This window comes from Carcharhinus amblyrhynchos, unplaced genomic scaffold, assembly GCF_965287045.1.
Source record: "Carcharhinus amblyrhynchos unplaced genomic scaffold, sCarAmb.v2.hapA chromosome_324, whole genome shotgun sequence".
Classification (NCBI taxonomy): domain Eukaryota; kingdom Metazoa; phylum Chordata; class Chondrichthyes; order Carcharhiniformes; family Carcharhinidae; genus Carcharhinus; species Carcharhinus amblyrhynchos.
In genome coordinates, this window is record NW_027650064.1 from 54111 (window position 1) to 78742 (window position 24632).

Consider the following 24632-nt stretch of genomic DNA (forward strand, 5'->3'; position numbering starts at 1 on the left):
GACAGCACTTGACTTCTAACTAACTGTGAGTGAATAAAAAAAATTGCACTTTGTTAGTAACGGGTTTCCAAGATTATAGATGATTTGTAGAGATTGGTAGAGCAGGGATCTGATTCCCTTGTTGGTCAGGTCTCTCTATTCTTGCTCCATACGTTAGATGTGTTAGATATGGCATTCCCTTTAGCATTAATGTTGGCCACGGGCAGGATTTCACAACCTCACTCATCCCGAAATCATAAAATGCCACCTGAGGTCAACAGACATTCCCATTGCCCATTCCGATTCCCATGGCAGGTGGGACGATAAGATTCCAAGCCACATCTCCACACTAGTTTTTCCGCTGCCTAAGGTTAGGCTTGTCCACCCCTGGTCCCTGCCTTGCCTCTTACTTCTAGACTTGACTGTTCCTCTCCCACTTTCCCTCAACTTCCAGCTCATCCAAATCTCTGCCTCCCATTCCACCCCCTCATTGGAAATCGCACCAATTTCCATTCACCCTTGCCTCACGGGTCGACACTCACTCCTCATTCAACAGTACCTCAGTTTGAAAATCTTCATCCTTGTTTCCAAATCCCCCCGTGGCTTCGCCTCACTCTCCCTATCTCTGTAACCTCCTCCAATCCCACCACCCTCTGTGCTTCCTCTCATTCTGGCTTCTTGTGCAACCCTCTCCTCCGCTAATCTGAAGAGGTTCGGGGTTGGTGTCCTTGGAGAGGAGGTGGTTGAGGGGAGATTTGGTCGAAGGTTTCAGCACCATGGCGGGGTCTGGGCAGAGCAGACAGGGGAGAAGCGTTCCCATGGGTGAGAACAACCAGAGGACATCCACTTGAAGTGCACAGTAAAAGGAGAAACGATAACACGAGGATACATCTTTATACAGACTGAGTTGTTAGGAGTGGGACTGCACTACCTGAAAGTGTGGGCAAGGCACATTCACTTATAGCTTTGAGAAAGGAGTTGCTAATAGGGCACGGATATGATGGCCCTTCTCCCAGCACGATCCTCCTGTCCCACCAACAGCGAACATCCACTGTGGGTTTCCTGGAGGCAGGGAAGAGTGCACGGACTGGGAAACCCTGTCGACAAATCTCACCACCAGCCAATGACGCCTGGGGGCTGTGGAAAATCCTTATATGTATACAATATGCAATCTGTAGAATATATAACTCCACGGCACAGGTGGCACAGTGGTTAGCACTGCTGCCTCACAGCGCCAGGGACCCAGATTCGAATCTCAGCCTTGTCTGTGTGGAGTTTGCACATTCTCTGTGTGTCTGTGTGGGTTTCCTCTGGGTGCTCCGGTTTCCGCCCATGCTCCAAAGATAAAATTATAGAGGTTTACAGCATAGAAACAGGACCTTCGGCCAATTTGTCCATGCACCATTTTTTAACCACTAAGCTAATCCCAATTGCCCGCATTTGACCCATATCCCTCTATACCCATTTTACCCATATCCTTCTATACCCATTTTACCCATGTAACTGTCTAAAGGCTTTTTAAAAGACAAAATTGTACCCACCTCTACTCCTGCCTCTGGCAGCTTCTTCCAGACACTCAACCACCCTCTGTATGAAAAAATTTCCCCTCTGGACCCTTTTTGTATCTCTCCCCTCTCACCTTAACCATATGCCCCCTAGTTTTAGATTTCCCTTCCTTTGGGAACAGATATTGATTAGCTAACTGATCTATGCCACTCATTATTTTATAGGCCTCTATAAGATCATCCCTCAGCCTCCTACGCTCCAGGGAAAAAAGTCCCAGTCTATCCAGCCTCTCCTCTAACTCAAACCATCAAGTCCCCATAGCATCCTAGTAAATCTCTTCTGCACTCTTTCTAGTTTAATAATATCCTTTCTATAATAGGGTGACCACAGCATTCAAAGTGTGGCCTTAGATGTGCGGGTTTGGTGGATTGGCCATGCTAAATAGAGTCGGGAGATTAGCGGGGTAAATACATGGGGTAACGGGAATAGGATCTGGGTGGGATAGTGGTCAGTGCAGACTTGATGGGCCTTTAGGGAATCTATGATTCTAACTTGCATTTCTATAGCACCACTTCCCATCCATTGACTCTGTCTACACTTCCCGCTGCTTCGGCAAAGCAGCCAGCATAATTAAGGACCCACGCACCCCGGACATTCTCTCTTCCACCTTCTTCCTCCGGGAAAAAGATACAAAAGTCTGAGGTCACGTACCAACCGACTCAAACACAGCTTCTTCCCTGCTGCTGTCAGACTTTTGAATGGACCTACCTTTCTCTACACCCTAGCTACGACTGTAATACTACATTCTGCACTCTCTCTTTTCCTTCTCTATGAACGGTATGTTTTGTCTGTATAGCGCAAGAAACAATCCTTTTCACTGTATACATTGTGACAATAATAAATCAAGTCAAATCAAACCTTTCCCATCGTGAAAGAACAATAAGGTTTGCAGCGTTATTTCTAGAATACGTACCGCCTTCTGATCTCTGGATAGAATACTAATTTCTCTTACTAAATTCCCAATGTTGCAGGAAAGGGGCTTTCCTGCGTCCCTGGACTCTTTTGACAACATGACGCAGATCAGGCACCCTGTGACAGTCTCACCACTGTCATTCTCATAGACTGGCAGAGACTGAGCAACATGCCTGACAGGTGGCTGGGTCAAGAGGAGCTGCCGGCTTTGAGGAAGCACCTGGACCTCCTGCGGCCTAACCAGCGGTAAGAGCACTCCATCCCTCAGGGCTCAGCTGGTGAGGCGCAGGAGGCCATTCAGCCCCTCCAGCCTGTTCTGATCTTCCATTAGATCATAGCTGATCGTAAGCTTAAATGGGGAGAGGGGGTGTGTGTGTGTGTGTGTGTGTGTGTGTGTGTGTGTGTGTGTGTGTGTGTGTGTGTGTGTGTGTGTGGGGGTGTGTGGGGGTGTGTGGTGGGGGAATGTCCTAGTGGTCTTATCACTCAACTATTGATAGTAAGTAACGTTCAAGGGTTCTGGATTTGAATCCCGCCACGGCAGATGGTGGAATTTGAATTCAATCAAAACAATCTGGAATTAAGAATCTACTGATGACCGTGGAACCATTGTCGGAAAAACCCATCTGGTAATTAATATCGTTTAGGGAAGGAAATGTGCTGTCTTTACCCAATCTGGACTCCAGAACCACAGCAATGTGGTTGACTCTCAACTGCCCTCCAAGGGCAAGTAGTTGGAGTTTAGAAGGATGGCGGGGGGTGGGGGGGGGGGATCTTATTGAAACTTACAGGATACTGCAAGGCCTGGATAGAGTGGACGTGGAGAGGATGTTTCCACTAGTTGGCAAAACTAGAACCAGAGGGCACAACCTCAGGCTAAAGGGACGATCCTTTAAAACAGAGATGAGGAGGAATTTCTTCAGCCAGAGAGTGGTGAATCTATGGAACTCTTTGCCACACAAGGCTGTGGAGGCCAGGTCATTAAGTGTCTTTAAGACAGAGATAGATAGGTTCTTGATTAATAAAGGGGATCAGGGGTTATGGGGAAAGGGCAGGAGAACGGGAATGAGAATGAGAAAAATACCAGCCATAATTGAATGGCAGAGCAGACTCGATGGGCTGAGTGGCCTAGTTTTGGTCTAGGGATGGCAATAAATGCTGGCCCAGCCAGCAATGCACATGTCCCATGAATGAATAACAAATGTTGGAAGGTCTCTGATTGATCCTCCAGTTTTAAGAACCAGCCCACCATTGTTAATTGGATGGTAAACCTATCATCATTTTAATGATGGGAGGATGCCCCTTGAAAACTCTTGAAGTGGTTGTTTCCCCCGGGAGTGATTTCCAGACTCAGGATCAACCCAGGCCTTTTGTTCTCACCCATGGAGGAAAACCCAAGCCCACAGTGATGGTCAGTGCATGCTCATGGTCGCAATCTCCTGCCTGAAATTGTAAGTGTGTCCAGATCTCAGGTGAGGCCAGGTTTGGACTGGGCAACGCTTGCCCGCTTTCACCCACTGTTAAATAATTCATCCTTCAATAATACAGGTGCATGGTGGCACAGTGGTTAGCATTGCTGTCTCACAGCTCTAGAGACCCCGGTTTGATTCCAGCCTTGGGTGACTGTATGGAGTGTGCACGTTGTCCCTGTGTCTGCATGGGTTTCCTCTGGGTGCTCCGGTTTCCTCCCACAGTTCAAAAGAGGTTAGGTGGTTTGGCTATACTAAATGTCCCTTAATGTCCAAAGACTTGCAGGTGAAGTGGATTAGCCATGCTAAATAGTCCCTTAGCTTCCATAGATTGCAGGTTAGGTGGATTGGTCATGCTAAACTGCCCCTTAGTAGCCAAAGATTTGCAGGTAAGGTGAATTGGCCATGCTAAATTGAGCCTCCAGTGTCCAAAGATGTGCAGGTTAGGGGGATTAGCAGGATAAATATGTGGGGATATGGCCTAGGTAGGATGCTCTATCGGAGAGCGGGTGCAGACCTGATGAGCCCAACTGGCATCCTTCTGCACTGTAGGGGTTCAATGATTCTAAAAGGGAGAAAAATTGCATTTATATAGCACCTTTCACAATCTTAGAGTATCCCAACTTTCCTTGCAACCAGTGAAACACTTTGGTAATGTTGTAAAAATGGAAGTCAATTTTGTACACAGCAAGCTGCATGTTGAAAGTGGCAGGATCAACCAGCTTAATGAGATTGATGGAGGGATAAGTGTTGTCCAAGACATTGGGGAACAAGTCCCCTGATCTTCTTCAAAATAGAGTCCGTGGGATCTTCTATTTTCTGTGACGAAAGGGGAAAAGAGAAGATCTTGGTTTAAGACCTATTGGATGAAGAGTAAGGCAGGTCTTCTCTTTCTGCCACTTGGCATGTTTTTCTCACTCAAATCCTCACTTATCGTGTTTAGGTTTTATAAAGGAAGCAGAAGCAATCAAGTGAGCCTACCAATCATTCGGAAGATTCCTCAGGCAACGATGATTAGTTTTCCAAGCCTCGGGAAGACCCTGAGCGGCGCCACCCCCTGCTCTCAAAGCGAAGACAAGCTCAAGTTTGATTTTACTGGCAGCGAGAAGAGCCGGCCGAAGTTGGCACTCACCAACTGGAAGGGGTCAGGGTACAAAAACGTGCCAAGGTATCGCACGCTCAGTGTCATTTCCCCCGATGAGTTGGCCAGCGGCTTGTCTGTTGGCCAAATAAGCCTGGAGAAGAGGGAGCTGGGAGCCAGTCCTATCAGTCGCATCGACAACAAAAGAAGGTTCAGGAAATCAGAAATGTTGGACAAGAATAAAAAATACTTGTTGGATTCCACCAAGGGTGAGTGCCAATAACGCTGTATGTTACAGGTCACGTCAATGTGTTCTATGAAGTTCGTCTGACCTGTAATGTTTTATTGAGACGTATAAGATGATGAATGGGATGGATAGGATAGAGGTGGAGAGACTCTTCCCGCTCAGAAAGGACAGTAGGACTAGGGGGCACAGCCTCAAGATAAAGGGGAGGCGGTTTAGAACGGAGTTGAGGAGGAACTTCTTCACTCAAAGGGTGGTGAATCTCTGGAATTCTCTGCCCGTTGAAGTGGTGGAGGCTGCCTCGCTAAATATTTTTAAGAAGCGGGTTGATGGGTTCTTGATAAGAGAGGGGATTAAGGGTTATGGGGAGAGGGCGGGAAAGTGGAACTGAGCCACGACAGATCAGCCATGATCTTATTGAATGGCGGGGCAGGCTCGAAGGGCTAGATGGCCTACTCCTGCTCCTATTTCTTATGTTCTTATGTTGAATTTGGCTAGGATGAGTGTGAAAGGTTTCACTTCAGGTGTGAGTCAACTGACTCATAAGGAGCTTTTATCAAAAACACAATTTAATTAATATTATTGCCATGTATAGTAAGGCACTTAGCAAGAGCTTTTAACAATTACAAACAAGAAACACAACAACCAGGATAATGTACAACTCTAATATCTCTAATGTGTTCCAACCAAAGGCAACATCCAATACACAAAATGCTCCAAATAAGCACAAAATAGCATTGTTAATACTCACTCATTACAGGAATCCAGTCTCCTGGGTTGAGTGCTGAAAATTCCTTGTGAAGAAATTCAGAAGAGGTTGTAGTCGAACCTGTTTCCCAAAACACAGCTTCTTTAAGGCAAGATGGAAATATGTCTCTCCTTCAGCTAACTGATAATAGTTTCAGAACCAAACAAAAAGAACAGGGGGAAAGAGAAAGACTGCTTCCAACACACACCCCAAAACAGAACTGAAAGCCCAAAGGAAAAAAAACCATCACCTGACCACTACCACTTAGCTCCACCCCACCAATGACATCGCTGAAGCTGTTAGCTGGATGATTTTTTTTTTAAACTTTCTTAAAGGTACACTCACATGACACTGGATATAGGTTTAACAGAATTGTCAAAAGGCATAGGCAGAGTACAGCATGTCCTTCTTCATGTATATTCACATGCATGTCCATTTTCCCTCTGGGCAACAGTGGGGAATGGATTTGCACATTGATTATCTGCCCCTTGAACTATGTCATGAATGCTCCTTCCATGGCCAGTAAGTCCTGATGAGGACTTGAGCTCAGAGCTTCTAGCTCCCTTCGAGGGAGACTACAATTGTGCCACATGACCTGTAACTCAGTGCGTCACTGTGATCAAAAATGCACTGCCCGAACGTGGATTCAATCAACCTATCAAAATCGGATTTAATTACATGAAGGGGGATGCTAATTGGATGGCACGGTAGGACAGTGGTTAGCATTACTGCCTCACAGCGCCAGGGACCCGGGTTCAAGTCCGGATTCAGGTCACTGTCTGTGTGGAGGCTGCACGTTCTCCCCATGTCTGCCTGGGTTTCATCAAGGTGGTCCAGTTTCCTCCCGCACTCCAAAGATGTGCAGGTTAGATGGATTGGCCGTGCTAAATTGCCCCTTAGTGTGCAAAGATGTGTGGGTTAAGTAGTTTGGCCATGCTAAATTGCCCCTTAGAGTCAGGGAGATTAGCAGGGTAAATACTTGGGTTAAGGGGATAGGGCATGGGCAGGATTATTGTCAGTGCAGGCTTGATGGGCCAAATGGCCTCCTTCTGCGCTGCAGGAATTCTATGATTCCAACACATCCCTTATAGCTATTAATTGCCTTTGTTGAAGCTTTGAAGAGGGACGTGGATGAAATTCAGAGACTGTTGAAGTTCCCCATGACGGAAGGTTTATCCGCCTGGAAGGTGTCGGAACCAGTGGAGAATGAGTACGTATTTGAACCTTTACAACCCAAACCAGACAATCTCCTTCCCAAACGGTGGTGGGAAACCTATAATTGATGGAAAGGAGAAAATGTGGGAAGTGGAAGGCATAGTCCCCTTCACAAAGAAGGGCATAAATGCTATCGGAGTGACTGCCTTTGCTAGAATAGGACTGGATCTGCAAAGAGCCAGTCTGAATTCACTGGGTTGAATGGCCTTCTTCTCTGTCCGATGCTATGGGTGATGTCTCTGCCTCTGAGATAGAAGATTCGGGCTTGATAATCGATGGTCTCAGAAAGACAGTGCGTTTGTAACTTGGCCAAAGAGCCTGCTTGCCAACCTGTAACTCCTGCCAACAGCACACAGGTGGTTGGCAAAAGCAGGAGAGTCTCCTGGTCAGCCATGCTTAATGCAGACTAGCGTAGCCCTCCAGCTGTAGCTCTGGGTAGCAACCTGTTCCTGAAGAATGAGCTGCGGAAACAAGTTTCTTTCTATTCATTCGTGGGACATGCACGTCACTGGCTGGGCCAGCATTTATTGCCCATTCCTAATTGCTCAAGGGCAGTTGGGAGTCAACCACATTGCTGTGGCTCTGGAGTCACATGTAGGCCAGACCAGGTAAGGATGGCAGATTTCCTTCCCGAAAGAGACATTAGTGAACCCCAGATGGGTTTTTCCGACAATGGTTTCATGGTCATCAGTGGATTCTTAATTCCAGGTTATTTTTACTGAATTCAAATTCCACCATCTGCCGTGGCGGGATTCGAATCTAGGTCCAAAGCTGAATTTCTAGATTAATAGACTAGTGATAATACCACTAGGCCATCGCTTCCCCTTAAGGTGTAAGTGTGTGGTTCATCCGCCTTGTGCCTCCCTAGGTGAGAGAAGACGAGCCTGTACTTGAGAGAAGGAGAGAGTTCAGGAGAAGCATCTTTACTCGGAAGGTGGTATAAATGTAAAATTCCACAGAGTGATTGGGATGGACACACTGATGTAGTTCAAGGGAAACTGGACAAGAACATGAGGCAGGAAGGAATGGAACGATAAGGTGGGATGAAATCAGATGGGAGGAAGTTCATGGCGAGAACAAACGCTGGCATAGACAAATTGGGTGGCACAGTGGTTAACACTGCTGCCTCACAACACCAGGGACCTGGGTTCAATTCTGGCCTCGGGTCACTGTCTATGTGGAGTTTGCACATTCTCCCCGTGTCTCTGAGAGTTTCCTCCAGGTGTTCCGGTTTCTTCCCACACTGCAGGTCAGGTGGATGCTAAAGTGTCCAAAGATGTGTAGGTTAGATGGATTGGCCACGCTAAATTGCCCCTTAGTGTCTGGGAGATTAGCAGGCTAAATATGTGGGGTTACAGGGATATGGCCAGGGTGGGATTGTTGTCCATGCAGACCTGATGAACCTAATGGCCTCCTTCTGCACTGTAGGGACACTATGGTTCCATGAAAGGTCTGTTTCTTTGTAGGCTTGATATAACTGTATATAAATGCAAGACATTTGTTTCCATAAATATGAGGGAAGAATTGGCTTCTCTTTCTTGCTTTCTGATATTGTCCTTCTGTTTCTCTCGATAGACAGCCGGCCCAGCTATCAGTAAATGAATGTAAATGGGCACCGAGTTGCTCCCACATTAATGGTATTTCATGGAACTATGAGGACTGAAATCTCTTCCTCTGAACCTGCGTCCCTCCCCATTCTACTCCATTGCTGATACCAACAGGATTTTGTAAAAGTTGCATTTATCATAATAAAATATAAATTACTTTGTAGCTTTTCCCTTGTTATCTCAACTTGAGGAGGAACTTCTTGACTGAGAGGGTGCTGATTCTTTGGAATACTCTACTCCCACAGAGCTGTGGAAGATCAACCACTGAGCTTGTTCCGTACAGAAGCCAATGGACCTCTGGATATAATTACACGGAGGGATTATAGGTATGGATGGTGGGAAGAACAGAATAAAGATAATGATCAGCCATGATCTGTTTGAATGGCGGAGCAGGCTCAAGAGGCCAAAAACAAGGAAGAAACTATAATGGATTGTGAATGTAGCCCATGCCGTCACACAAACCAGCCTTCCATCCATTGACTCTGTCTACACTTCCCGCTGCCTCGGCAAAGCAGCCAGCATAATTAAGGACCTCACGCACCCTGGACATTCTCTCTTCCGCCTTCTTCCGTCAGGAAAAAGATACAAAAGTCTGAGGTCACGTACCAACTGGCTCAAGAACAGCTTGCTGCTGTCAGACTTTTGTGGCCCAGTGGTTAGCACTGCCTGCCTCACAGTGCCAGGAATCCAGGTTCAATTCCCGGCTTGGGTCACTATCTGTGTGGAATCTGCATGTTCTCCCTGTGTCTACATGGGTTTCCTCCTGGTGCTCTGGTTTCCTCCAACAGTCTGAAAGACGTGCTGGTTAGGGTGCATTGATTGCGCTAAATTCTCCCTCCCAAACGGGCATCGGAGTGTGGCGACTAGGGGATTTTCACAGTAACTTCATTGCAGTGTTAATGTAAGCCTACTGGTGACACTAATAAATAAACTTAAAATTAAAACTTAATATTAAGTTGATCTTTCTCTATACCCCAGTTATGACTGTAACACTACATTCTGCACCCTCTCCTTTCCTACTCCCCTATGTACTCTATGAACGGTATGCTTTGTCTGTATAATGCAGAAGAAACAATATTTTCCGCTGTATCCCAATACACATGACAATATTAAATCAAATCAAACGGCCTACTCCTGCTCCCATGATTGAACTCATTACAAAGTCACACTGTCCTCTACACTGAGGGTTCTGAACACTGACTAGGTGACCACTTGTCGGAACACCTTCACTGTGCTACCGTGGGCGGCACGGTAGCACAGTGGTTAGCACTGTTGCTTCACAGCTCCAGGGTCCTGGGTTTGATTCCTGGCTCGGTTTGCTGTCTGTGTGAAGTTTGCACATTCTCCTCATGTCTGTGTGGGTTTTCTCCAGGTACTCCGGTTTCCTCCCACAGTCCAAAGATGTGTGGGTTAGGCTGATTGGCCATGCTAAGAAATTGCCCCTTAGTGTCCAGGGATGTGTAGATTAGAGGGATCAGTGGGTACAATATGTAGGGATGGTGGGGTAGGGCCTGGGGTGGGATGGTGTTCGGTGCAGACTCAATGGGCCGAAGGGCCTCTTTCTGCACTGTAGAGTTCTATGATTCAGTTCACAAGTATGACCCTGACCTTCCTGGTCCTTTACTCTTATGTTCACATTCCTGTTTGCGACCTGCTTTAACATTCCAGTGAGACCCAACGCAAACTGGAGGGACAGCACCTCATCTTCTGATTAGGCACTTGGACTAAACCTTCTGGACTCAACACTGAGTTTCACAGCCTCAGACCATGAGCTCTGACCTTCACTTCTCTTCCCTCAATGATTGGCGGCTTTCAGTTGTCTCCCCAAATCTCCCTGGCGTTCTTTAAAAGAGTCCCAGAAACTTATCTCTTCAGCTAAACTATGGTCCTAATAAGGCTGAATGTCAAATTTTGCTCACCTAACGCTCTTGCGAAGCACCCTGGCACATTCTGTGATGTTGTTTTCACAGGCCAAGCATCCAAAGGGCGGAGGATCTCAAAGGAGAACTGGAGATTGAGAATGAAAGCAGAGTCTGAAGTGAATAAGACGCTAAACAATATCTGCAAACCATAATATTGCCTGCACTGCCAACACTAGGTGGATATATTATCATAGAATCCTTACAGTGCAAAAGGAAGCCATTTGGCCCATCGTGTCGGCACCAACTCTCTGACAGAATAACACAAACAATCTATCCCCTAACCCCACACATTTGCCATGGTCAATCCACCTACCTGCACTTCCAGGTAGGTAGATTGACCATACTAAATTTCCCGCAGGTGATTGGCAGGATAAATATGTGGGGTTATGGGGATAGGGTGAGATTATGGTCGCACAGAGTCATAGATCATAGAAACCCTACAGTTCAGAAAGAAGCCATGCAGCTCATTGAGGCTGCACCTTCCACAATCCCACCCAGGCCCCACCTCCATATCCCCACATATTTTACCCATGAATCCCTCTAACCTATGCAACTCAGGACACTAAGGGGAAATTTTAGCATGGCCAATCAACCTAACCTGCACATCTTTGGACTGTGGGAGGAAACCGGAGCACCCAGAGGAAACCCACGCAGACACAGGGAGAATGTGCAAACTCCACATAGACAGTGACCCAAGCTGGGAATCGAACCCAGGTCCCTGGAGCTGCAAAGCAGCAGTGCTAACCACTGTGCTACCGTGCCACCAACTCGATGGGCCAAATGGTCTCCTTCTGCATTGTAGGGATTCTATTCTATAGATTAATTTTCCAGTGTGTGGGTTAGGTGAATTGGCCATACTAAATTATCCCTCAGTGTCGGGGGACGGACTAGCAGGGTAAATGCATGGGGTTATGGGGATAGGGCCTGGGTGGAATTCTGGTCAGTATGGGCTCGATGGGTTAAATGGCCTCTTTCTGCACTACAGGGAGTGTATAATTCAATGGTAAGGATATATACCAAAGGCAAAATACTGCGATGCAATCTGCAAACCGAATCTTGGGGACATTGGTTTACATATAGAACATCGGGTGCCTCTCAATAAATTGAAAGCAAAATACTGCAGATGCTGGGATCCGAAACAAAAATATAAAATGCTGGAAAATCTCAGCAGGTCTGGCAGCATCTATGGGGAGAGGATGGAGCCAAAGTTTTGAGACAGGATGATCTTTCATCAGAGCTGGAATATATTGGGAGACATGGTGGCACAGTGGTTAGTGCTGCTGCCTCACAGCATCAGGGACCTGGGTTCGACTGCCAGGTTGGGGTCACCGTCCGTGCCAAGTTTGCTCTTCTCCCCCTGTCATAAAATCATAGAATCCGTACGGAACAGAAGGAGGCCATTTGGCCCATCAAGTCTTCACCGACCATAATCCCACCAAGGCCCTATGCCCGTAACCCCACATATTTCCACTGCTAATCCCCCTGATACTTGAGTCAATTTAGTACGGCCAATCCACCTAACCCACACACCTTTGGACTGTGGGAGGAAACCCACACAGACATGGGGAGAATGTAGAAACTCCAAACTCGACTCGAGGCCAGAATTGAACCCGGATCTCTGGCGCTGTGAGGCAGCAGTGCTAACCACTGTGCTGCCGTGCCGTCTGCGTGGGTTTTCTCCGGATGCTCCAGTTTTCTCCCACAATCCAAAGAGGTGCAGCTTAGGTGGATTGGCCACGATAAATTGCCCCTTAGTGTCAGGGGGACTAGTTAGGGTAAATACATGTGAATATGAGGATAGGGCCTGGGTGGGTTTGTGGCTGGTGCAGACTTGATGGAATGAATGGCCTCCTTCTAGACAGCAGAGAATCTGACAAAGGGTTGTCTGAATTTGAAACGTCAGCTCTTTTTCTCTTCTTACAGATGCTACCAGACCTGCTGAGATTTTCCAGCATTTTCTCTTTTGGTTTGCGATTCCAGCATCCACAGTAATTTGCTTTTATACTTTAGAGAATCTATATGGGGCTGAGACAGGCCATTCGGCCCAACTGGTCCATGCTGGTATGTTCCTACTCCACCCCCGCCATCTTTCCCCTCAGAAACCTACCATCACAATTCTCACTCACTCATTCCTGTGCGTTGAAAGAATGGAATTTACACCAAAAGACACAGCAGTTCTCTCAAAAGGAGCTTGAGGCATCCCTCTCAGAAGTGCACACAGCAGGGAGAGAGAGGTTTATGAATGAAAGAGAGTGAGTTTGACCTTTAAACTCTGGAGTCTCCCGGGCTGCCCGGGAGAGTTGGTAACCGGCTGTCCCGGGAGAGTTGGGAACTGGTTTGCCTGGGCTGCCCAGAAGATTGTTAATTAATTCTTCCTCAGGCGGCCCGGAAGAGTTGGGAACTGGCTCACCCTCAGGCAGCCCGGGAAAGTTGGTTAACTGAGTCTCCCTCAGGCAACCCGGGGAAGTTGGTAACTGACTCTCCCTCAGGCAGCCCGGGAGGGTTGGTAACTAACGGCTGTGTTTACCTGACTTTCCAAAATGGCGGCGGCTGGAGGGGAGAGTGACGAGGAGACGGGTAAATCCAGTCGGCAGATTCGCCAGATTGGACAGGACGGCGGGTCAACCGCAGGAAATTTAGAGGAAGAGGGAACGGATCCCGCTTAATAAAAATTAGCGGGATTAAAATCAGTGATGTGGGGGGAGACTGGTGCCTTCATTTGTTTCCTTGGCGGTGGCGAATGTGCGGAGGGGAGTGAGAGTGCGCAGTTCCCCCTCCCTCCAGGACAACACTCGGTTGGATCAGTCAGAGCGGCGGCGGCGGCCCCGGGACACAGGCGCGGAGAGCGGCGGGGGATGGAGACAGCGGCTCCGGGGGCCATCACTCCGCAAAGCCGAGCCCGCTAGGCCGGACCGGTGCGCAGCGCAGCACAGAGAGGGGGCCGTGTATCCTAGGGGGAAGGAGTGGAGGGGAGCCAGACCCATTCCCCCTCTTACCGAGGGGGGGAACCAGACCGTGAGACCCCCCTCCCCTCCCAGCCAGAGTAAAGAGGATTTAAATCTCCCCCTGTCAGTGAGTAAAGAGAATTTAACTCCCCCCTAAGTTGGTGGGTAAAGAGAATTTAAACCCCCAGTCAGTGAGTAAAGGGAATTTAATCCTCTCCCCAGTCAGAGTAAAGAGGCTTTATCCCCCCCTCCCAGTCAATGAGCAAAGACAATATAATCTCACCCGCCCCCCAGTCAGAGCAAAGGGTTAAATCTCCCCCAGTCAGTGAGTAAAGAGGATTTAAATCTCTGTCCCAGTCAGAGTAAAGAGAATTTAACCCTCCCTAGTCAGTAAGTAAAGAGAATTTAACCACCCCCCTCAGTTGTGAGTAAAGAGCATTTAAACCCCTTCCCCAGTCAAAGTAAAGAGAATTTACCCCCCACCACCACCATCATCAGTGAGTAAAAAGAATTTTAGTTCTCCAGTCAGAGTAAAGAGAATCCCCCATTCAATCAGTGAGCAAATAGAATTTAACCCCCGCCCCAGTCAGTGAGTAAAGAGGTTTTACATCTACATTCAGTGGGTCTGACCCTATAGTTAGTAGGGAACAGGGTTATCCCCCAGCCCCAGTCAGTGGGGGAACAAACTTTAACCCCAGCTTCACAGAAGGGATGGAGGTGAGGAAGAGTCCCGGAGGGGGAGGCCAGCTGGAGAATAATAACCTGTCAGAGCAGCTTGATAGTAATACAGAGCTTGGAATGAGCTACTGCCTTGGTCAGGGTGACAAATTTCTGGGGCAGGCTGATTTTGAGCTCCAGAGAGGCTTTAACCACAGTCGGCGCAATAATACTGACCTTGGAGAGCAGCAAAAGAATAATATTGAGCTAGGAGAGAGTTACTGCTGTAATCAGAGTATTAATGCCCTACGACAGGCTAATTTCCATCTCCAAAGAGGTTTTAACCACAGTCAGAGCAATAATACTAACCTGGGAGTGGGTTACTGCCATAATCAGAGTGGCAATTCCCTTGTCCAGGCTGACTTCCAGCTCCAGGGAGTCTTTAACCACAGTCAGAGGAACAATACTAACCTGGGAGAGCAGCAAAATGCAAATATTAACCTAGGAGGCGGCTATTGCAATAGTAAGGGACATAATACCTTGGGACAGACTGCTCTCCAGCTCCAAGAAGGCTTTAACTACAGTCAGCCTGATAACACTGATTCAAGAGCGCAGCAAGAGGATAATACTGACCTGGGAATGAATGACTGCCGTAGTCAGGGTAATAATACCCTGGGAGAGATGGAGGTTGGTAATACCCCTGTTAAGGAAGACCAACCTCACCAGCTAGTGAATACTGACCTGGGCAGGAGCTACTGTCACAGTCCGAGTGATAATACCCCGGGAGCTAATGATCAAGAGGGGGTAGAGGTTAGGGATAACCCTCTGTGCACAGACCAGCCCCACCAGCTAGAGAATAATACTGACTTAGTGGATAGCTGGCGCAGTCAACCTAATGGACAGAGAGATCAGCAAGTGAATAACACTAACACAGGAGTGGGCTGCTGTCAGCTTGCAAATTCTCTGAGCCAGAGTGGTGCCCCTCTTGGGGAAGACAGACTCTGCCATACTAATCTGGGTGAGGGCAGCACTAGCGGTCAGGAGAATGATAACCCAGAAGATGATGAGAGGCACAGCCCAGGCAGTGGAGACCATCCATGCCAGAGAGAGAGGGAGATAATCGATAACCAGACTGGGATAATGGTTAACAGCGGATCGGCAGCCCTCGAAACCGAGGAAGAGATTGTTCACACGGACAGCGAGAAAGGCGTGAGAGGGGCAACTGGTGATTGCCTGTTAGAAACTGTGGCGAGAGGAGAACCCAAAGAGAGGAGGCAGGAGCAAGCACTGTTGACGGCGGCTGAGAGGGGAAGCCGGTCGGAGATTGATGCAAACGGGCTGGCACCAGAAGATGGAGAGTGTGTGGCGGGAATCGATGTATCCACGCAGGAGCTAGCGAGCGGATCAAAGGAAGGAATACACCAAGAACGGGAGAACAACTGTGATGGAGGCATGGATGTACTGACAGAGGAAACTGTGGAAAGGGGAAACAAGGAGGTTGTAAGTCTGGAGCCTGGGGTTAGCTGTGTGGAGGAGGAACACCTGGCCGAGGAAAGCTGCCTTGAGATGGGGACGGTGAGAGAAGAGGCGAGAGAGCAGGTCATGTCTGCACTACAGATGAAAGACCAATTCACACAGTGTGTGTCAAAAGAGGCAAGGCTGCAGGAAGTGAAAATTGAAGCAATGCAGAAAGGGGAGCATAACACGAGCAGCAGTGAAAACAGAAGAGAAATGGGCAGTGAGAGGAGCTGCCAGAAGCTCGATCTGACTGTGGTGCAGCAGACCAACACGACTGGCCAGGCCACCACCAAGGGCCAAGACATCAACCAGGGGAAAACAAATTTCAAATTGATTTTGGCAGTGGAGAGCTCTGCAGTCCAGCAGCTGGAGGGGGATTGCAGGGCCACTGAATCAGACGCTGAGGGGCCGTTACCCACGGGGACTGGGACTGGCACTGCCAGGCTGCAGTCGCCCACCTCAGCGTGTGACAGTTGCTTTGAGAATTCTGTCTCCACCCGGATGCGTTTGGATTTGCTCTCCCCCCTAGGGCAGGACATGCCCCATCCCCTCGCCTTGACTCCCTCCCCCCTGGACCAGGCTAGCGATTCTTCCTCACTCTCGCCTTCGGTGGACAGTCGGGTAAAGCAAGGCGTGAAGCGGGTAACCTTTCCTTCGGACGAGGCCATCGTGTCTGGAGCAGTGGAGCCTAAAGACCCCTGGAGACATGGTAATTGCCTGAAATGTTATTTTCCTTTTACTTTTCGCTTGAATCTCACTTCACAAATCTCGTGGGTTAAACACATGTAAAATGTTTGTATGGTTTGAGTTTCATTTGACACAAATTGTCCCATCCTTAGTGACCTGCTATACGACGGAGTGGTAACAAGGCACTGCTGCAAATTGACCTCAATGCCCCGGTCCGAGAAAAGGGAGCACCTGAATTTACACACTGTGTCGGCTGGAAAATCTGTTTGTTATTTTGGGTGTTATGGCCCCGAAACAGGCAGTTTTTGTGGATAATCTTGTGCATGAACAGTTGTCCTGTTCTGGCGTACTTATGAAATGCCCAGAAATCGCAATTGATCTTAACAATGAAGCCTACTGAAGTCAAATAGCCTGCTGGCACTACTTGTCTTGTGGGTAGAAAGCAAAGTTTTAGGTGAGATGTGGCAGGTGGTGGGTTTGAGATCTTGTTTCTGTGCATAATTTAGGGTAAAAGTAGGGGGCAGGGGAGTGTGTTTTTTTTCTCATTCCTGTCTTCAGCAATCAGACAATAATTTGATTAAGATTTTCTTGAGTGATTTTAAGTACTGATTGCGTACCCACCTGATCCTTGCAGAAAAACATTGTTAACATTAACGACAGCTCATTCTGTTTGTCCCATTGGGCTGAGACAAGTCACCTTGACGCTGCCGATGTCACAATCTAAACAAAAATAAAATTCAACAATGAGGAAGAGATAAGTGTGTGTGTGTGTGTGTGTGTGTGTGTGTGTGTGTGTGTGTGTGTGTGTGTGTGTGTGTGTGTGTGTGTGTGTGTGTGGAAGAGAGTACACAATGCTATTAAACAGTGGAATCCGGCTCCATGCACTGCTGCCACCTCCCAACCCACCACCTGTTTGGGTAGCACATCAACAAGTATTGGCTGCACTCATGGCTTTCCGAGGTGCAATGCCATGTTTGTGGGATGCTTAATTACCAGGGTGCATTCCAGCTTTTATAGGGATCAGAATTCCCACCTCCCGGAAACCGCAATCTTCAGATAAGGGACAGTGCCGTGGTGTTTGAGTCCCTTGGTGCTTGCCCTTGCTATGAGAGGCCAGACTGTGTCTGTGCAGAAATAAAACTGTGGGACGTCGCGGGTGAGGGACACATTTGGAACATAACCGCCCCAAATTCTTTCCCCAGACATTGAACCCTGGATTGATAGATAACTGGAACCAAATAGAAAATGCACAAGTTAGTCTGTGAAAAGGGAAAGGGATGTTTTAAATCTCAAACCAGGTGTGACTGTTTAAAGTTTATTTATTTATCAGTTACATTAATACTGCATTGAAGTTATTGTGAAATTCCCCTGGTTATCACACTCTGCAGCCTGTTCAGCTCAATGCACCGAACCACCATGTCTTTCAGACTGTGGGAAGAAACTGGAGCACCCAGAGGAAACCCACACAGACATGAGGAGAATGTGCAGGCACCACACAGAGAGTGACTCAAGCTGGGAATTGAATTCGGGTCTCTGGCGAGGTCAGACAGTGCTGGGTGGCACAGTGGTTGGCACTGCTGCCTCTCAGTGCCAGAGACCTGGGTTCTATTCTTGGCTTGGGTCACTGTCTGTGTGTAGAGTTTGCATATTCTCCCCATGTCTGCGTGTGTTTCCTCCGGGTGCTCCGGTTTCCTCCCACAGCCTGAAAAACGTGCTGGTTAGGGTGCATTGCGTCAGAGTGTGGCGACTAGGGGAATTTTGCAGTAACTTCATTGCAGTGCTAATGTAACCTTACTTGCGACTAATAATAAATAAACTTTTAATCACTGTGCTTTTGTGTCTCAAGTTCTCAGCTACTGTATGACCAGCTGAGCCTCAGCACCTCTTGTCGTGAAACCCTCATTTGTGCCTCTATCCTGGATTGATAATTCCATTGCTCTCCTGCTGTCCTCCTTGCCAACTTGAGGTCATCTAAAACTCTGCTGCCCCTGCTTTAACCATGTCCCTTATCAATGCTGTTCTTGCTGACCTCTCCTATTTCGACAATGCCTCAATTCTAAATTTTCCTTCATTGATTTTTAATCCCTCTGTGACTTCATTTCTGGCCCAACAGCTCACTGAGATCTCTGCCTTTCCTCTCCTTGGGCGATTTGAGCGAGCACCCTCAATTTATATTATACCACATTTGCCGAATGTGCTTTCAGCAATCTGAATTCTGGGATTCACTTCCACCTCTCTTTCCACCGTTCAGATGCTATTTGGAGCCTTTTTCACCTCTCCTAATAGCTACTTAAAGTTTATTTATTAGTCACAAGTAAGTTTATGTTCACACTGCAATAAAGTTACTGTGAAATACCCCTAGTCTCCACACTCAGGTGCCTGTTCAGGTCAATGCACCGAACCAGCACATCTTTCAGACTGTGGGAAGAAACCGGAGCACCTGGAGGAAACCCACGCAGACTCCACACAAACAGTGACCCGAGCCGGGAATCAAAACCGGGTCCCTGGAGCTGAGAGGCAGCAATGCTAGCCACTGTGCCACCGTGCTGCCCCTTAATTGGTTAACTTAATTGGTGCAGTGTCAGATTGTCCAATAGTTTATTTATTAATGTCACGGGTAGGCTTACATTAGCACTGCAATGAAGTTATTGTGAAAATCCTGTTAGGTGTTCTGGGACATTGTACTGTGTTAAAAGGAAAGGAAGACTTGCATTTATCTAGCACCTTTCACAACCACTGGACTTTGCAATTAATACTTTTGAAGTGCCTGCCTGTCCCTCTGCATTGTAGGGTAGCCACACACATTCCCATCCCTTCTCTTTGAGATAATGACTGTGGAATCTTTGAAATTCGCCCAAGCAGTTGAATGGGACCTCTGTTGGGTGTGTCCTCCGAAAGAGAGTATCTTCGACAGTGCAGCACTCCCTGGAGGTAAATGTGAGGTCATCCATTTTGGTAGGATAACAGCAAAATGGACTATTATTTAAGTGATAAAAAATTACAGCATGCTGCTGTGCAGAGGGACCTGGGTGTCCTTGTGCAAGAATCACAAGGAGTTGGTTTGCAGGTGCAGGAGGTAATTGAATTTTGTCTTCCATTGCTAGAGGGGTGGAGTTTTAAAACCAGTGAGGTTATGTTGCAGCTGTATAAGGTGCTGGTGAGGCCACATCTGGAGTATTGTGTACAGTTTTGGCCTCCTTACTTGAGAAAAATATACTGGCACTGGAGGGGGTGCAGCGGAGATTTACTAGGTTGAGTCCGGAGTTGAGAGAGTTGGCTTATGAGGAGAGACTCAGTAGATTGGGGCTATTATTGGAATTCAGAAGAATGAGGGGAGATCTTATAAAAACATATAAGATTATGAAGGGAATAGATAAGATAGAAGCAGGGAAGTTATTTCCACCACAGATGAAACTACAACTAGGGGGCATGGCCTCAAAATAAGGGGGTGCAGATTTAGGACTGGGTTGAGAAGGAATTTCTTCTCACAAAGGGTTGTGAATCTGTGGAATTCCCTGCCCAATGAAGCAGTTGAGGTTACCTCATTGAATGTTTTTAAGGCAAGGATAGATAAATTTTTGAACAGTATAGAAATTAAGTTATGGTGAGTGGGTGGGTAAGTGGAACTGAGTGCACAAAAAGGTCAGCCATGATCTTATTGAATGACAAGCTCGAGGGGCCAGATGGCCTACTCCTAGTTCTTATGAATGTCAGCCTAGATTCTGGTGTTCAAGCCCTGGAGTGGGACTTGAAGCACAAATGCTGGCATTGAGAGTATTCTTACTGTGGGACTTGAATGTAGAAGCTTGTGATTCCGCAGTGAAGGTGCTACCAGCTGAGCCACAGCCACCACCAAGTTAAAAGTGCCTTATTAGAATCCCCTCAGAGCAGAAAGAGGCCATTCAGCCCTTTGAGCCTACACAGAAAACAATCCCACCCAGGCCCTATTCCCGTAACACCACATATTTACCCTGCTAATCCCCCTTACTCTAAGGAGCAATTTGGCATGGCCAGTCCACCTGTCCCGCACATCTTTGGAGTATGGGAGGAAACCGGAGCCCCCGGAGGAATCCCACACAGACGCTGGGAGAACGTGCAAACTCCACAGAGACAGGAGGCTGAAATTGAACCCGGGACCCTGGCGCTGTGAGGCAGCAATATGCTAACCACTGTGCAGCCCTAAATGCCTGTTGCTGCTGTTGTGTCAGATATGAGCGTATGACGCTATAGCAACGACGTGCACTCCAATTGCTTTGACATTATCATCAGTGTCTTGGCCACCAGCAGTATCCCTGTGATAGCAGCAATGACACTGTGTTAGATGGAGGGCCTGAACAGTATGCTGGCACTGCATCACTCCAGTTTAGTTTGCTGCAGTCCATTAAAGCAGGGATCTGTAATCATGACCATAATCCCCTGCCTCTTGGTGATGTTTGAGTCTAGACAGGCTTTTAGGCAGCAGGCGTCTTATAACCTAGTCCAGCTATGTCCTCACTGGATCTTGACTGATGCATTCCTTACTGCCAAGGCCACTGTGTCATGATGAGGAGCGGGAACCCTGACTGACATACACTTTCCTCTGTTGACCAGTGGGGCTAACCAGCTTGTCCTGTTTCTGTTCTGAAGTTTGTGTCAGCCCTTGGCTCAGTTGGTAGCATTCTCACCCCTAATTAATAAGATTCTACATTCAAATCCCACTCCAGGGCTTCAGTGCAACAAATCTACACTTGACAGTCCAGTGCAATACTGAGGACATGTTGCAATGTCAGAGGTACCTTCCTGGGGGTCAGCTGTTAAACCAAAGCCCCAATTGCCTGCTCTGATGGATGTTAAACTTCCTGTGGTACTATTTTGAAGAAGAAACTCTGCCCGGTGTCCTGGCCAATATTTATCCCTCAATCAACATCAGAATAAAACTGATTAAAATCTGATTATTTTCATTACTGTTTGTGGGATCTTACTGCCTGCAAATTGGTTGCTCTGTTTCCTACATCACAAAGGGGCTACACTTTAAAGATTCTTCATTGCCTTCAAAGCAGTTTAGGACGGCCAGTCGTTGTAAAAGCTGCTATATTAATGCAAGTCTTTCTGCTCTGGTCTTGTTTGCCACTTGGTGACACACAAGAAAATTACATTTAACTGGGTTTGCAAAGTATTTGCATTTTGTGAAGCTGTTATACATAAAGGTGTTCGTTCATACGTATATATTGTGTAGGTGATGGTGTAGTGGTATTGTCACAGGACTAGTAATTCAGAGACCCAGGGTAACGCTCTGGGGGACCTGGGTTCAAATCCCACCAAGGCAGATGGGGAAATTTGAATTCAATAAAAATCTGGAATTGAAAATCTGTTGATAACCATGAAACAAATGTTAATTGTCAGAAAAACCCACCTGGTTCACTCGTGCCCCTCTAGGGAAGGAAATCTGCCATCCTTATCCGCAATGGCCCACATGTAACTCCAGACCCACAGCATTGTAGTTGACTCTTAAATGCCCCAGTTCAAGGAAAATTAGGGATGGACAACAATCCACTGAATTAATAAAAATAAAAAGTTAAAGTTTATTTATTAGTCACCAGTAAGGCTTACATTAACACCGTAATGAAGTTTCCGTGAAACCCCCTAGTTGCCACACTCCGGCACCTGTTCGGGTACACAGAGAGAATTTAGCACGGCCAAATACACTTAACCACGTCTTTGGACTGTGGGAGGAAACCCATGCAGACACAGGAAGAATATGCAAACTCCACACAGACAGTGACCCAAGCCGGGAATTGAACCCAGGTCTCTGGCGCTGAGAGGCAGCAGTGCTAACCACTGCCACGGTGCAGTTTAAATAAAAGGCCAGCTTTTAAAGTGGGTCATATGTGCCACATGTTAATTTCACTTTACCCCATTTGCCACATTGGTGCATGACAGGGAGGCACTCCTCAGATAAGCAGCCAGAGTTCAGAAATACTGCTGACCTTTCCCAACATTGTGTTAATTAATAACTGGAGAGCAGTTTCAGTGTTTTACAGCATTGCAAACTTTACTCCCTCAACACCGCACCAACAATCTTCAACAACAATGAGCTTGCAAAGGGAAAGTACTTTCCCATTTTGTTCCCTCTTCTGACGCTTGCTGCCTGTGTTTGGACTGATCTTCACACTTCATCAGATGAACGTTCTTAATTTGGTGAGCGTGGACACTGCTATTCATCCCCAGCGTTCTTTCCAAAAATAGAAGTGCATTACATAACAGTTAAAATTTGACATGAATTGCAATACAGTTCCATTTCTTTCATGCAGCATGTAGCACCATGAGATGTCTCGCTCAATTTAAACTTGTAGGTTATACTTTGCAACAGGCATTACATGCCAGGTGCCTTGTATCGGTTGAAAGAGCAACTGCGAACCATAAGACATAGGAGCAGTATTAGGCCACTCGGCCCATTGGGTCTGCTCTGCCATTCAGTCACAGCTGATGTTTTTCTCATCCCCATTCTCCTGCCTTTCCCCCCCCCCCCCATAACCCCCAATTAATCAAGAGCCTATCTATCTCTGTCTTAGGGACACTCAAAGACCTGGCCTCCATAGCCTTCTGCAGCAAAGAGTTCCACAGAAGGCTTCCTTCATGCCTGAGGGATTTTTTTATTCATTCATGGGTCATGAATTGGGCAACACGGTGGTATAGTGGTTAGCACTGCTGCCTCACAGCACCAGGGACCTGGGTTCGATTCCCGGCTTGGGTCGCTGTTTGTGTGGAGTCTGCACGTTCGCCCCGTGTTTGCGTGGCTTTCATCCGGGTGTTCGGGTTTTCTCCCACGATCCAAAGATGTGCGGGTTAGGTGCATGGCCATGCTAAATTGCTCCTTAGTATCCCAGGATGCATAGGTTAGAGGGATTAGCAGGGTAAATATGTGGGATTACGGGGATAGGGCCTGGGTAGGATTATTGCCTATCCCTGTTGTCTGAGGGCAGTTGAGAGTAAACCACATGTAGGCCAGACCAGGTAAGGATGGCAGATTTCCTTCCCTCAAGGACATTAGTGAACCAGAAGGGTTTTTTCAACAATGATTTCATGGTCATCGATAGATTCTTAATTCCAGATTTTTTTTACCGAATTCAAATTCCACCATTTGCTGTGACATGATTCGAACCCAGGTCCCCAGAACATTAGTTTTTGGATTAATAGTCTAGTGATAAAACAACTAGACCATTGCCTCCTCACCTTCATGTAGGTTCCTGCCCTAGTGTGCTCTGGTGGGGGTAGGAGATGTCATGTTGGTAGCCTTTCCCCAGTGAGCCTTTGTGGTGGCTGCTGCAAGTTTTAGTGCTCTTTGACCTTGGCTAATATTCATACAGCAGAAGATAAGGGAGGGTTATGAGCCAATATTTTTAAAATTCATTCTTGGGATGTAAGCTAGGTAGCCCTTCCTTAGTTTTCCCTTGAGAAGGTGGTGATGACTCAACTGTTTTGGACTGCCCCTTTCCATATGATGTAGATTGCACTCACGCTATTGTTGAAAAGGGAAGCCCAGCATTTTGAACCTATATCAGGAGCACAAAAAAAACAGTCTTGCTTACTTTCCTCCCTTCTTGTCTTTTTGGTCACTTGGTCAGGCTCGTTTATGAATCCCAGTTTCTCCTGAGTTACAAATTAACTCAGATTTTGGACCTGGCCCTTTCCTAGTCAGAATTCCTCATTGCTGCACAGTGGTTAGCATTGTTGCCTCTAAGCGCCAGGGACCCGGGTTTGATTCTGACCTTGCATGACTGTGTGTGTGGAGTTTATAGGTTCTCCCTGTGTATATGTGGGTTTCCTCCCAGTGCTCCCGTTTCTTCCCACACTCAAGTTGTGTAGGTTAGATGAATTGGCCATGCTAAATTGCCTCTTAGTGACCAAAGATGTGTAGGTTAGGATGATTGGCCATGGTAAATGTGTGGGATTGCGGTCGTAGGGTGGGGTGGTGGGCCTGGGTAAAATACTCTGTTGAAATCCATTGGTGTGGACTCCATGGGACAAATGGCCTCTTCCTGCACTGTAGAGATACTATGATTCTGGAACTTGTTTTCTGGCTGAGAGTCTCCTCCTGTTTTCCAT

At 47.3% G+C, this 24632-nt stretch overlaps 2 protein-coding genes across 2 annotated transcripts in view; both read left to right on the forward strand.

Moving 5' to 3' along the window:
- Positions 1–2626: 2626 nt before the first annotated feature.
- LOC145339100 (uncharacterized) lies at positions 2627–8874 on the forward strand. The gene is made up of 4 exons (XM_080183533.1): positions 2627–2703; positions 4867–5273; positions 7110–7206; positions 8787–8874. Exons 1-4 carry the CDS (start codon positions 2627–2629, stop codon positions 8872–8874), a joined length of 669 nt encoding a protein of 222 aa, XP_080039659.1.
- Positions 8875–13571: 4697 nt separating this feature from the next.
- LOC145339101 (protein phosphatase 1 regulatory subunit 37-like) overlaps positions 13572–24632 on the forward strand; it is a 57894-nt gene continuing 46833 nt past the window's right edge. Inside the window, exon 1 of the mRNA XM_080183535.1 lies at positions 13572–16569. Coding sequence (XP_080039661.1) covers positions 14397–16569 — 2173 coding nt within the window. The 5' untranslated portion in view covers positions 13572–14396. The remainder of the gene's footprint in view (positions 16570–24632) is intronic.

Bases quoted from the DNA above. Each gene is read 5' to 3' on its own strand.
- LOC145339100 (XM_080183533.1), top strand. From the start codon at position 2,627: ATGCCTGACAGGTGGCTGGGTCAAGAGGAGCTGCCGGCTTTGAGGAAG. The intron at 5,274-7,109 runs GTGAGTGCCAAT...CCTTTGTTGAAG, and splicing joins CTTGTTGGATTCCACCAAGG to CTTTGAAGAGGGACGTGGAT. The intron at 7,207-8,786 runs GTACGTATTTGA...TTCTCTCGATAG, and splicing joins TCGGAACCAGTGGAGAATGA to ACAGCCGGCCCAGCTATCAG.